The following is a 14,696-nucleotide window of genomic DNA, read 5'->3' as shown; positions in this document are numbered from 1 at the left end:
GTGATTGTCACCGCTACCCAAGGAGAAATGGTCACTAGAAGATTCGATGTTTTTATCTCATGTATTCTGAGTTTTGTTTAGCAGCCCCTGTTGGGATTGAATCTCATTGGTAGGAAACCCTTCCACACATCAAAGCTTCACAAATTGTAAACACTGTGAGGGGCAAGGAGGGATGATCCTGTCCTAGGAAAAAATGCTTCCTCAAAGAACATTTGGAAGTCAAGAAGAACTCATGAGACCATTACATACATACATATTCAACATAAAATGTGATTTCTGTTATAGGCTAATATTTCTTTTATTATCAGTAAGAGTGAGTTACATACTACACAAAATATTGGATACAATAATCATGAAACAAACATTATTGGTCCAGAATTTAAAACTTATGAGAGAAGTGCTGGCACAGGACTTAAAAAACCTCTCATCCCATTCCATTCTACTCCCCAAAAGAATAACCTCCCAAGTTATAGAATTAAAAACAAAACTGTAGTTCCTTCGCACCTCCATGATTTCACGTCCTGCAATGTTTGGCAAATGTTACTCAGATTCCTCGCCTCCTGTGACCTATTTCTCAGCATTTCCCTTCATTTTGTCTATGCTTTTGTCTGTGCCTCTTCTTAGGTAGGAACTTACGTGCTCTTAAACATAGTCACTGTTACCTAAGTACTATGAGCCATGGTGTTTCAGAGAGAGAGGAGGGGAGGGCAAGTGAGGGAGGAGGGAAAGGCGTATCAAATGAGGGAACATATTAAAGTGGGTATGAGCAAAATGGTTACATAGCCTCTCTACTCGATACGTATGATTAGTATTAAATAGTGAATTGAGGATAAAACTCCAAAGCTCCCCATGGGCTGCCTTCATCATTCTCTGCAATAAGCTTTCATTTAGAGTCCCGGATGTCTCCTCAGTGGGGACAGCAGACACTATTCAGTTCCAGGATGGCTTATTGAGGCTACAGAAAGCTTCTTCTTCGGTTACCAATTGCTTTCATTAGCCACAGGACTTATTTAATGGGAAGTGGGTCTAACACCGGAAGTAGCTTTTGAAATTGTGCTGAGAATGTTAAATGGATGCTGCAAGGCATGTGGAACGGAGACTCAACTCTGGAGAGTCTACTCACCAAGACTTACAGCCCAAACCTGCCTAGAGTTCGCTAGCTCTGTGGTTTGGGTGCTTGGATGCGCCAAACTGAACCCTCCGCTCTCTACTTTCTGCCCCACCCCCCCATCCCAAGTCTACTGGAAAAGAAGCCCACCATAGTTGCCCGTTTCTCTAGTTAATTTCCTGTAGGATCTTAAGATGAACTTCCCTGTCTCGCCTCATGGTGAGCCCTGAAACACCATCTGTAACCCCACAGGAAGACAGCGAGATGCGGTTTGATTATCCTTCATGTTGGGCTGTGCCTCTGGTGCTTTCTAGCCAGTGGGCTAATTTTCCTAGGCCCGAGCGCTTACTTCTTTGCTATTTCCCCTTTCTGTTTTATTATCCTTCTCCTAGTGTCCAATTATCTTCAAAATCTGCTAAATCCCCAGGAAGTGAAGGAAATGCCTGTTAGAGGATACGGTTTCAGGAGTGAAAGTCATTCCTCCCAATTAACTGGCCACTTAAAGAATTCTCAAACCATCTCTTGTATGATGGCATAATTTGGCAAATCCCAGGAATGGAGTGCTTATTAGCTTATCAGTGGATCTGTTAATGGATGGCGATTGCTCTTCGTGAAATAATTGAATCCTCATTGAAATGGATTTTATACAGAAGGAGCATCAATCAAGTGAAGTCTATGTCTTTAAATGGAATAAAAGAAAAACTTTCTCTTAATTCACCTCATGCATTCAAAATGAAAATGTGCTAAAAGTTCAGTGTTTACAGTAAGGTATGGTGGTGTATGGAATATGAACGAAGAGGGTAAAATAGTCCATATATTTGGTTCTGCCTTTTGAAAGGTGTCCTCTACATAGGACAAAGTGTGTGTGTGAGTGTGCATGTCTGTGTCGTTGTGTGTATGTCTGTGTTTGTGTGTCTGTATCTGTGTGTGTCTGTGCATGTGTGCAGAGGCATGTGCATGTGTGTGTGTGTCCGTGTGTCTATTTACATGAACAATCCTGCTCTAATGCACACACATGGGACACAGACTCCTGAGAGCGATGGTCTCTGCTGATTTGATTTAAAGATTAATTTGACCTTCAACCCAGAACTATATCAGACTCAGGCAGAAACCCATACTATGGGCCAGTTCCTAGGTGAACCACAGGCTTCCTTCAAGAACAAGAAGCACGTACTCTTGTTCATTGACCACAATGTAGACCTGACCCTTTCCTACATCCCAGACCCACGTTTAGCCTAGCTGTGTTCTCCTGGAAGAGGGAGACCCAAGCAGCCCTGGGCTCATGCACTAAGTAAGCTTCGTACTTTCTCAGGCAATTTACTCAAGGGAAACAGTCGAGCAGGGGAAGCAGGGGGAAGGAATGCTAAACAAATACTACATATTCTTTTCCTGGAAAGGTCATCCCACTTTTCCTAATTTCTCAGATTTGAAAGAATGTATTTTCTTCTTGTTACCATAGAAACTACTACTAACACAGAGGCTTGTTCTTGTCTTTTTTTTTTCCCCCTCCAAAAAGCTTCTAGTCCAATTTTAATACATTTGGCTTCTCCTTTGGATCTAGAATACTTACCTCCCATTAGCTGTCATATATGCTAGAAGAATATATATATGTGTGTGTGTATATATATTGCTTTAAACTTAAAATTATATAGAGATATAGTAAATGTCTGGATATATAATGCAGCCATTAGACTGCAGAAGCATACCTTCCTGCATTCTTTTGTGGCCTCACAGACTGCCCTTGAGGTGCTCTTCCCACCCTCCTCACCCTGCACTGACAAGACTAGCCACTCACTCAGTCAGTTTGTAAGCACAGTCGTTTGAGGTCTCCACAAGACCACAAGAGTCATCTGGGTGAGTGTATAATAGCCGGCTGGTTCCTTGGGTATTTTCAGACGTTTGGATATCCAACTAATGTGAATAAAATATTTCAATTTAAAATTTTTTTCCATTGTTTAAGGAACAGCTCAAGAAGATTTGGGGGTATTTAGCATTTCTGATTGTTCGAGAGAGTCAAAGATTGACTTTTTCCCTTGTGATTCAGAAGCATAAGGGCAGAATTGAAATGACTTCTGTCTAGAAGCACAATATATCCATTGTACATCTTATTGAGAAGGTCCATCTAACACAGCGGTACTCTAGAAAGGAGAAGTCAGTAATGTCAAATAATGTATTTGCTTAAAAACCCAATGGTGGCTGCCTTATAACCAGCTTGCTGCTCTTACTACCCAAATTCTGAAGTCATTAGAGGATAAGAATTAAAACAATAAACAAGACCAGTCAAATCCCCATGAAAGGGGACACTCACGTGTTTTTCCTTTACAGTCTAGTTTCAAGAGCAGTCTATCACCTATTCTTTGCACAGAGAGCTTTATGTTAAACAGGGCATTTCTGTGACTTAGACTGACAGTAACTTGGTAAAATCTTTATTACAAAGCAGTCAGAAAGAACAAAAGAAAGTGAAGGGTCTTAGACAACAGATCCACACAACCAAACCAACATGAGTGAAAGAGTTAGCAACACGGCCTGTGGTTCGCCTATGTTTGGGTGTCTTGGAGCAAAGCTGCTATGGAGAAATGTGCAGGTGCCTAGAGGATGCTGTGCTGCTCTAGAGGATGTAACTCAACTCACAGGGTGACTTTTTGATGCCTGACCCAATTACTAGTTGATTAACTCCTTATAAAACTCAGAGCGCACGAAGCGGGGCAGAGAATCCTTCTCCATCAGGGCATAGATCCTTTTCTGGGCCAGGTCAAAGCTGTGAGGGGAAGGTTCCACCAGGTTCTTCATGGTGATGTCTTTAGTGAAGTGGTCGATGTTCACCTGTGGGTCAGGAAACAGGGGCACTGCGTCAGCTCAGGCTTCAGGATTGGAAGAGGGTACCAGAGGGGTAGAGTTCTCACCAGCAAGATGAGAGGTAGGAGGATGTCATGCCACTGCTGTGTCAGAAGAACCAATACTGGCGTGAACATGTGATTCAGATACATATCGGATGGCTATTGGACACCTATACAGGTGTCCCCCACAAGTACCCAATCTATGCCTATGCTATTTCATCCTTTAGCGACCTTAGAGTATATATAGAAGGTTAAGTGGCTTAAGATCATCTCTCTGTTAGGTGTTGTCAAATCTTTAGAAACAGATTTGAATGCACATGAATTGATGCATGTTTTGATGCATCACATTGATGATGATTTCATGATTCTAACCCATTAAGTTTCATGCTTTCTGATGGCAGTGACAGAGAACAAATAATTTGTGACCAACTGACCCATGACTGATTTCAGAGCTTTAGAATTGTTGTTTCCTGACAACAAATGAGGAAACAGTAGTTCTGATGACAGGACAAATACAGCCATGGACCAGCACTTTATCTACTGAGTGGTAAATCTGGGCCAGGGAGTGAACCCAGGACTTTCTGGATACTAGCAAGTGCTCTATGCTGAGCTCCATCCCTATACCCACATCCCTCTCTTAAGAGGGCCAACTAGAGATACTACACAACCAAAGGAATAGATATCTCATGTTGTATCTATAAGGTGTATCACACATGCACTAGAAGAGAAATGGTAGGAATCTTTCTTCTTATAAGGCATCTATAATAGATCACAGACTACACAAATGGCTCACTCAATCACCCGTGTGCTTGACTCCAAACCTTGATGACAATTTAGTGCCCATGCTGGATTCAAGAGAACCATGTAGGATTACAGTTCCTGCCCAGATGGACTAGTCTGGGTGTGGCTAGCCTGGAATTTTCCAACAAGCTTTTCAGTTTGGTTTCATTGATAGCAAAGATGAGAGCAGACAAACTTCCCCAAAGCTTTCTTGAAACCTGAATATATCTGGTCTTTAGCAGTCAATTCATGGTATACTGGCTTTAAATTCCTTTTACACTGTTGATGTGAATTATTTTGGTTTCCATGAATGGGAGTCCTGTTGCCTCAACAAAGGACACATGTCAAAAGCTAACAACAGGGGACTCACTGGCATCAATCAGTTCAAACATTCATGTCTGTTTTTATACTTACTGTTTAATTTAATTCTCACAACTTTACAAAAACAGTTGCAGCCATTCTTACTTTTCGAAGGGAGGAAACCAGTCCCCTCGTTTTGTCTCAAATCTTACATTGGCCTCCTTCCTGTTAAAGGTTGCATGGCACTGAAGTGAGACTCCAATAGCTGTTGGCTGCACAATTGTCTGCACAGCATGTAAATCAGGCTCCTGACCCTATCACACTGCCTCTGTATTCAGTCAGTGCTTACTGTGTGTGCACTCTAATCACAAGTACGGGGAGTCTTTAGCTCCAAATGTTATGCCTGCAGCTCTCGAAGCCGTACCTGGGAATGTGACCGTCTGGCTCTTAAACAGCTGCACTCAGCCACATGCCCACCAGTACCAACCTCTTTAGGAGCCTCTGTCTGGATGAATTCTTCATAAATTTGCTTTGCCTTCTCCGCCATTTTGATGGGGGACTTGATCTTCTTGTAATTCTCACAGGCAACCCAGAACTCAAGGTTTTCCTCACTGAATTCAGACTTCAGGAAACTTTTGAAGCTGGCAAATCCATCTAGCAGGTAAAAAGTCATCAGGGAAATTTCATTAATTGATTTGACAATGAATCTGTATCTAGCTAAATAGCCCAATCTTACTTCCAACACAGTCCGCCATTGATGTAAAAATCTTTTTTTTTTTTTTTTATTAACTTGAGTATTTCTTATACACATTTCGAGTGTTATTCCCTTTCCCGGTTTCCGGGCAAACATCCCCCTCCCTCCTCCCCTTCCTTATGGGTGTTCCCCTCCCAACCCTCCCCCCATTGCCGCCCTCCCCCCAACAGTCTAGTTCACTGGGGGTTCAGTCTTAGCAGGACCCAGGGCTTCCCCTTCCACTGGTGCTCTTACTAGGATATTCATTGCTACCTATGAGGTCAGAGTCCAGGGTCAGTCCATGTATAGTCTTTAGGTAGTGGCTTAGTCCCTTGAAGCTCTGGTTGCTTGGCATTGTTGTACATATGGGGTCTCGAGCCCCTTCAAGCTCTTCCAGTTCTTTCTCTGATTCCTTCAATGGGGGTCCTATTCTCAGTTCAGTGGTTTGCTGTTGGCATTCGCCTCAAACAACGAGTTTTTACAAGCGTTTCCCAGTCTAGATAACGGTGCTTAGTGTAGACAGACTAGTACATACATCAAAATTAGACAGGTATGAAAGCTAAGCTGTTTGATGTAAAAATCTTACAAATAGAAATTCATTTAATTCTCAGTATAAGCCCAAGACCAGGTACTATACGTGACCATTTGTAAACGAGGTCACAGAAGTTAAGGAACTGTTCCCAAATGCCCAGTGAGTAAGTACAGAGCCAGGACTTAGAGCCAGGTTATCTGATTCTATGAGATAAGTCTATTATCCTCAGGCATTTGTCAAGAGATGTATGATTCTGTTTCCTAGTACAGGAAATGTCCATTAGGAGCTGTCTACTCTCTCCTGCCCTTGAACTGAGAGAAAAGCAGAAGGCTAGAACAAAGGTGCTAGGGATGATGGGGAAAGGCTCCATGATGCTGTCCTGTGCACAGACTTCAGTTTATTCTTGCCTGCCTTATCCCTTTGTTCAGACGCAGGCAGGCTGGGACAGAATCAGAGACAAAAGAGAACAGCTCTGCCTGACATACACTCTGACACCGGAGAGAGGGCTTTACCTCATAGTGTGCTACACAAGGGAATGCAGTGTACGTTCAGGTGACAAATGTGTAGAACACTGAGGACTCACATCAGTGCTGATGACATGAGGACACATGTCAAGTCCAAGGAAAACTTTTCTTTTTAGTGGTGAAAATTGACTTAAGAGCCTCATGCCTACTACCCACGCACTCTACCACAAAGCTAAGTTCCCAGCCCCAGAGAAAATAGTTGGTTTGTCAAAGTAAGTAGTATTTGTAGTCACTGCCAGAAACTATTATCTCATTTCTTTTTACAGTTGAATTTTGTGTGTCACTATGGTAAATGAAAAAGCTTGGTTCCCCAGCAAAGTTTAGCGATTCCAAATAGAAAGGAAAATAATAATAAAAGAGGAGACTCATGGTACAGCTTTACATCTACACAACGAAGGGACACCTTTGAAGAGCAGCAGCGGAGTCCTAACAGGAGCCTAGCTTCAGTTAGCAAGGAAAGTGAAATAGATGAATTAGGAATATTCCCACTGATGTCTGGATGAAAGGACCAGGTGAAGGTGTCACACACACAGTTATTATGTCCATCAGCTAATTTTATGTCTGTGTTTAGAATACAGAGAATGTAATATAACAACCTTGAGTCTGTATAGAGACATAGATGCTATCTGTGTACCGTTCATAATTCCTGGTCCTTATCCTTTCCTCTTTCTTGCCCTTCTAGAACATTCCAAATGATAGGTGGAGAGAGTTCGAGAAGAGGATTTAACAAGGTGTTGAAGATGAAAAAGAAAAACATCTAAATTTACGCTGTTTTCCTTCTCGTATTAAAGAATATGCCTCTCTCTCTCTCTCTCTCTCTCTCTCTCTCTCTCTCTCTCTCTCTGTGTGTGTGTGTAATAAATGTACAATCTATAGTCAAGACAGCCACAAATGTTCAAGGAAAAGAGAAATGAATTGGAATTCCGTAAAAAAAAAAAAATGAATCTAGAATGTGAATATGTTTCCTAAACAGAAATAATGAATGGTAGAGAGGTCCTGGTAGAAGCGAGTAAGGGGAAGCCTGTTCTCTGAAGTTGATGGCTATCATTTCTGTCTTCTGTCTCGGAAGACAAACGGCACACCAGGCCATGCTGTTAAGATTGTGACTTTGACATAGGCTGTGGAAACTAGAATGTTCCCTCTCCTTTTGAAATCTCCATTTTTCTTCCTAATAACATGATTCTCTTTTTACAGATACAGATGTTAGAATTTGGTTTGAAAAGTTTTGTGTGGTGTGTGTGTGTGTGTGTGTGTGTTTGTGTGTGTGTGTGTGTGGTGTGTGTGTGTGTGGTGTATATGCGTGCGTGTGGTGTATATGCGTGCGTGCGCGTGTGTGCGTGCGCGCGTGCACGCGTGCATGTATATATGTGTGTAATCGTGTGTGGGTATACATGTTGTTCTTGGATCCTGATGCACATGTGTGTGGGTACATGTGGAGGCCCAAGGTCTGGAATCTACATTGCTTTTCCACCTTATTCTTTGTGATATGAACTCTCAGTCAGACCCAGAGCTTGCTATAAGGCTGGTCTCAATGGCTAGTTTGCTCTGGGGTTTCCCTGTCTGTGTCCCAAGGGGCATGGAATTCCTGCCAGTCAGCACTCCCACTGGGTAGTTTCTGCAGATTCAGACTCTGGTCCTTTTATTTACATTACAAGGTAGCACTTAACCACTGAGCTACCTTGCTGATACCTTTTTATTCCTCCTGGGCTGTTCATATTTCATTAGCCACACTTGATTCTTCAGGAAAAGAATGGCCAGGTTGGAAATTAACTGGGATTAGGTTCAGCATTGATCCCAGGACTCAAGCAATTTAATCCTTCCTCTGCCCTTCTAGGCCACTATTGTGATTCGACAGTAGAAATACCCGGGAGCATGAGCTTGCTTGAACAGCAGTTTTCTCTAAGAACCTGGCTGGCTAGTTGAATTACTTTAAAATCTTTTTGATAAAGTCAGGCGTGTTTCTTCTTCCCCACTGTAGTTTCTTCTGTATTACTTGACATTATCTAATGAGAACTGGTCAACATATACATTGAAAGAAGTAAGACCTACCCGTATCCTTGTCTTGTCTGTCTCACTCTTTTTTTTTTTTTTTTGAATAAATGTGTTAGATGTTCTTTACTGAAATGGAAAACTTCTTGTCACGTTTTAGCTACCAGGAAATAAGGTCTTATAGGCGTCCGCACGACCAGATCTCAGACTTCAGAGGAAAATAACTCTGTAGACTATGCCTGTGGCAAACTCTCAGCCACATACACCCAGAGCCCCAGAGCCCCAGAGCCCCTCAACTCTGGATCCCCACAGCCCCACAGCCCCTCAGTCCCTCAGCCCCTCAGCCCCACATCACCTCAACCCACAAATTATCAGGCACCCGAGTTACCTATTCTGCTTCTTTGTAAAATTTTGAGATAATGGTCAGTCTTCCCAAACAGTGATATTTCAGACCTGAGGACATTTGTCAGGATTCCTCAGTGACCTGAGCATTCACCTCACAGCAGGAAATGAACTTATGAACCTGCTTTCTATTGCAGAAAGCCATATCCTGAATACCATTTTTATCTCTCTGGTGAATTCTACAATACTATTTCAAGTTTTTTTTTTTTTGTCAACGTATGCACTTTAAACCAAAACACATAAAAGAGTTTTATGCCCTACTGGTCTGGGAACTATTTAAAGCTACTCTTTCTTACATATGGCTCCTGAGTACTCTCTATGGGGTCTCTCTTAGTAGAATCCTACACAGTCACTTCCACAGACTCTACTCCACAGACTCTAGTTTTCTATTGGTCATTTCCTCAGGGACTTACTTCTGTTGAATTCCCATACATCTGCATGTATGGTTTGTTAGTCAGTCAGTCAGTCAGTCAGTCAGTCAGTCAGCTAGTTAGTTTTTTGAGTCAGAATTGAAAAGACTCTAGTCCAAATATCTCTATTCTACAAGGTACACATATCTTTCATAAGCCACTGCTTTTACTTGGGGATTTCACACCACAGAACTCCAGCACATAACCCCAAGAAGCATTATGAGACCTGTATGAACCAGCACAGAGCCTTACATACCTCTCAGCACACATAGCTACCACTCACTACACAGGACTCTGATGAAGCCCATCTAATGACTGGCTATAAACCTTCTGTGGGTACAGTACTCATACATTATAAGGTCCCCCTTACATTGTACTCTCTGAGCTGCCCCGCATGTGTGATAGCAATTTTTGACATTAGGCAAATCAGAGTAATATTCTTGTATGGAGAGTGGGGAGTGTTGGAGGGAACCATCTGGAAAAACCACTTTGAGGATGAAAAGGGTATTAAACAAATCTAAGAATCCAAGTCAGATTGTCATAAAATATTGAAAATGAGATTAGTACAAATGCTTTCTCGGAGACAGGGTAGGGAGGAGACAGAAATGGCATCGGTAATTTATAAGAACCATAGCATGGCTTATTGGTCCCAGAGCTCAGCTCAGTCTTAGACCCAAGATTGCCCAGTAGTGATTCCTGGCACACCTTATGAAATAACCCAGATAAGTTATTTGACCTGTTGGAACTTCTGTCGCTTGTCAAAGGAAAGTGATAATGAAAACTACGTGACAGGGCTCTGGTAGAGACTAAAAAATTGACACACGTGACTCTTCTATGGGGCTAAACTTAATTCTCATGACGTTCAGTACACACTGGCTTTCATCATCATTATTTACAACAAATTAGAAATTACGATCTGTCATCATTACAAGCCCAGCACAGATGTTATATCATCTGGGACATATTCTCCCTGTGCCACCTACTCACCTGAGGGTTTTTGTCCCCACCCCTCTCCCCTGGGACTCTCTGCTTGTTCAGCCATTTTTTCCATGAGGATTATAGCTATTTGACTTCTCCTTATCTTCACTTCCCTGTTCTACCCCATTCCTCGAATACATGCACCTATTATTTCTCAGTGGACTAGGAAATCCCTCCAACCTCCAGGACCAAAGAACTTATTCACTCTCTGAATAATGGATTCTTTTTCTGGAAGATTGAGGTTCTTATTGCACCTAACTCACAAGATTACTGCAGTCACTAAATAGAACAATATATGCAAATTACTTAGAATAACAGATAGAATATATGAATGAAGGATACCTTGTCTCTATCATGCATTTTATGATCATTGTCATATGTGAAAATCATGGCTGCCCATCAGTGAAATAAGAGAATGGGGACCCATGACAGTGAAGGAAGAAAACTGGAAAGCAAAGGAAGAGAGCCCAAGCCAACTGCGAAGATGGGAACCAGAGGATCAGCTTGGAGCTCGCTGCTTCGTGCCTCAAGAGACAGGCCAGCCCACGGGGGTGTCTGAGGAAATGCTCTGACCTTTTGCAACTCTTGGGAAAAGAGAACCCAAATAAAGACTGTGCTTCCACAGACTGGGCTTCGTTCCCATTTGCTCTTAAAAAATGCTCATGTGGGAGAATCCATGTCCCTGGTGATGCTAGGATGAAATTATGCAAGCCCCCATGTGCAGTCTATTTTTGGTTTTAAAGATCAACATACTTGCTATGTGCCCTATAGACCTAACAAGTGAAAACAGATGGTTCCTTTTCCAGAACTGAAGGGAGAACTCCTAAAAATCTGATGTATTTTAAGAACAAAATCAAAGACCCCACCCCCAAATAATTAACAATCATTTTTGGGGCCAGTGAAATAACTAAGCTGGTAAAGGCATTTGCTGTGCAAATCCAATGCCCTGAGATCTGTTTCAGAACCCTCAGTGGAAGGAGAGAACCAACTCCTGAAAGTTGCCCGGTGACCTCCCTACACATGTATATGTACACACACACACACACACACACACACACACACACACACACACACACACACACTGCATGCATTACTAATAATTTAAAAATGATTTTGAGTAAGTATATCATTGTTAATAAGAAGAGATTGAATATCAGCTTGTACAGGGTTTATTTCTATTAAAGAAAAATTGGGGGTTGGGGATTTAGCTCAGTGGTAGAGCTCTTGCCTAGCAAGTGCAAGGCCCTGGGTTCGGTCCCCAGCTCTGAAAAAAAGAAAAAAGAAAAAAAAGAAAAAAATTGATTTAATGAATGCTTTTGTGACTCTATCAAGTCTGAGAGAAGCAATAGCCTATGATAACACAAGGAATTCCAAATGTTCCTTGTAAATCAGAAAAATATGTTACCCCTACTCCTCCAGGAGTTGGGGGGTATCATTGTTTTATTTTGTTTTTTTAGACATGTTAGTCTTTAATTCAGATGTCCAGAGCTCACGATGCAGCCCACACTAACCTTACATTCACAATAGTCATTTTGTCTCAGCCTCTTAAGCACTTGAATTGCAAGTATGAGGCACCATGCTCAACTTCAGATGGCTTAAATTTCTCGAGTCAAGCATGCGGAAAGGAATCATTATACTTGGGATAATATGCCTTTTTAATGTATCTGCCTTTCTTACTTGCTTTGCCTCAATCACAGCTATTTAGTTCTTTCTGATGACAGGTTATCAGCTTCAACAGATCCAAAATGGGATACTTCTTAAGAGACATTGAATAGCCATAGCTTGATTTACATTTATCCACGAGGTATAATGGCTGACAGGCAGGTAACAGGTCACACTCTGCTTCTCCAGGCTGGTGACGCTGATGTGCCTGGATGCTGGCGTGGAACTTTCTGGGCATACCTGTGCTACCTACGTTTCCAACTTAGAAACGACTGGAGATTTAAATAAAAGCAGAGACAGAACAGTAAGAAAGACACAGAGAAAGGAGAGCCTCAGTGAGAATCAGAGAGGAGAGACAATAATAGAAATATAATGGAGACAGACAGACAGAAATAACAGACAGTCTTACTCACAGTTTCACCCTCCTTACAAGGCACAGCTCCACTGTTTCCATTGGATCTTTCATACACGTACCTCAAGCCCTTCTATTGATGGAACTACTTGGAATGAACAGATATCATGTTTAAGGAAAGGGTTGGCTAAAATAAATACTGAATGCTTTTCCATTTATTGCTTTGATAAAATTATACACATATGTGAGCAAATACTTATAGATAGAAGCATAATTTCTCCTCTGAAAAGTAGAAAACACTACAGTGAAATCTCAGGCCTTACAGTTGGAAAGACTGTGGTCCCTCCACTATGTTAAGGTGTTAACATTACATACTTCTGGCTTAGCTCCCTCACTTAGCTTTCTTATTCTAATAATTCTCTGTCCCCTTAAGATATATGAGTGTGTGGGCCTCAGAATTAGGGTGAGTGAAAAGAATTACAAACAAATACATTGGATACTTATCCTCCCTTTGAAGAATTCTGCAAACTTTTAAGTTTCTTTATAATAGCAGTGAATACTCATGTGTAGGCTACTTAACATTCATAACTTATCATCACACTATGCTAAAATGCTATTCGCCCCAAAATTACTGAAATAAGACAATAAATCAATAAACGAACACAAACATCCTTGTTCTACACAGCTGTTCTACATTTATGGGATTTCTAGTCCCAAGAAGCAAACTAAATTAAATTGCTCAGTCATTTAAAAGAATATTCACTGAACACCTTGTATGTGTCAGGGCATGGTACTCTCTTTAGCAGAAGGCTAAAAAGACTAAAAGAAGAATCAAAAGTGAATATGATTCAACTGTTTCAAGTTAGAGGCTTTGGGTCTCTGCTCTAAAAGTTAGAGACAGAGTTTATTGCTTATAAGCAGAAGTTACTCCATGATAAACAAACTGAGAAGACACTGATGTAAGGTCTAGAGAGAGGCCCAGTAGTTAAAAGCACTGGCTACTCTTATATAAGACCCCAGTTTGGTTCCCAGCACACACACAGCAGCTCATACCCTTCTGTAACTCCAGTTCCAGGGTATCTGACACCCTCTTCTGGCCTCCACCAGCACCAGGCATACATAATATGCACGTTAGTACATGTAGGCAACACACACATACACACACACACACACACACACAAAATAAAAACTGAAACTTTGTTTTAAAATATTTACATACAATCCACCATGCAGTCACTGTCATTTACTCTGCCCTCTGTACTCATGGGGCTCTAATAAAAAGCACTCTTTAAATCTTAATTATTTTAATCATTTTATGACATTTCATATTCCATATTCCATGCTTGTTGTGGAGATAAATAAACAGGACATTGTAACTTGGTCACGAATTTAGAGCGAATCAGCCAATAGATATTTATTCCCCATGCACTTTGTCTTTTGAAGTTGGAGAAAAAGACAAAATCCAGATTGTGAATGAGCTTATAACATGTCCCAGAAGGAAAACAACAGAACACAGATAGCCAGGACTAAGCACTGTGAAAGATATGCTGATAAATGGCGCTGGAACTTTTTAGAGTGACTGATTCATCCTAAATGGCCAAGGAAGTCTAGACATCTGACATTTGGGTTAGCTCTTCAAGAAAGAGAACTTCTTCCAATAAAGATCTGAGAACAAGCTATGTCTGTCAAAGAGTTTACATGGAGATCTCTTGTAAACAGAGAATGGTTGGATGTGGTTATTGTGGGAAGTCTTGAACATTGGGAATTTGAAGTTGGTACTGTAAGCTTTAGGAACCAGTAAGGACTGAGGAGTAGAGAAAAGGGTAAGTAATACGTGTTGTATTAATTCTATCTTAAACAGAGTGTGTGTCCTTGTTGTATCTCAAATGAAGTTCTCGAAGCAAGGCTAACAAAAGAGGAAGCAGAGTTGTAGAGAGGGTCTGTCAAGGGGTGGAGATAGCATTCTTCTAAGGTCAAAAGAGCAGTTGATAGCAGGATGAGCTAAGATGTCTGTGGCTTGTTTGATTAAGACTAAATCTAGTCTTAATCTATGAGGCAAAGCAAGAAAGTCGGTTTATCTGGCCCACTC

At 41.4% G+C, this 14,696-nt stretch overlaps 1 protein-coding gene across 1 annotated transcript in view; it reads right to left on the bottom strand.

Moving 5' to 3' along the window:
• Positions 1–270: 270 nt before the first annotated feature.
• Rgs5 (regulator of G protein signaling 5) overlaps positions 271–14,696 on the bottom strand; it is a 41,220-nt gene continuing 26,794 nt past the window's right edge. The window contains exons 4-6 of the mRNA XM_032915287.1: positions 5,509–5,679; positions 4,570–4,577; positions 271–3,931 (exon numbers count right to left, since the gene is read on the bottom strand). Of these exons, the coding sequence (XP_032771178.1) occupies positions 3,770–3,931; positions 4,570–4,577; positions 5,509–5,679 (341 nt within the window). The 3' untranslated portion in view covers positions 271–3,769. The remainder of the gene's footprint in view (positions 3,932–4,569; positions 4,578–5,508; positions 5,680–14,696) is intronic.

Source organism: Rattus rattus, chromosome 10 (genome assembly GCF_011064425.1).
Source record: "Rattus rattus isolate New Zealand chromosome 10, Rrattus_CSIRO_v1, whole genome shotgun sequence".
Taxonomy (NCBI): Eukaryota; Metazoa; Chordata; class Mammalia; order Rodentia; family Muridae; genus Rattus; species Rattus rattus.
The sequence above is the reverse complement of the archived record's forward strand: the minus strand, read 5'-3'. Positions and strand labels throughout refer to the sequence as shown.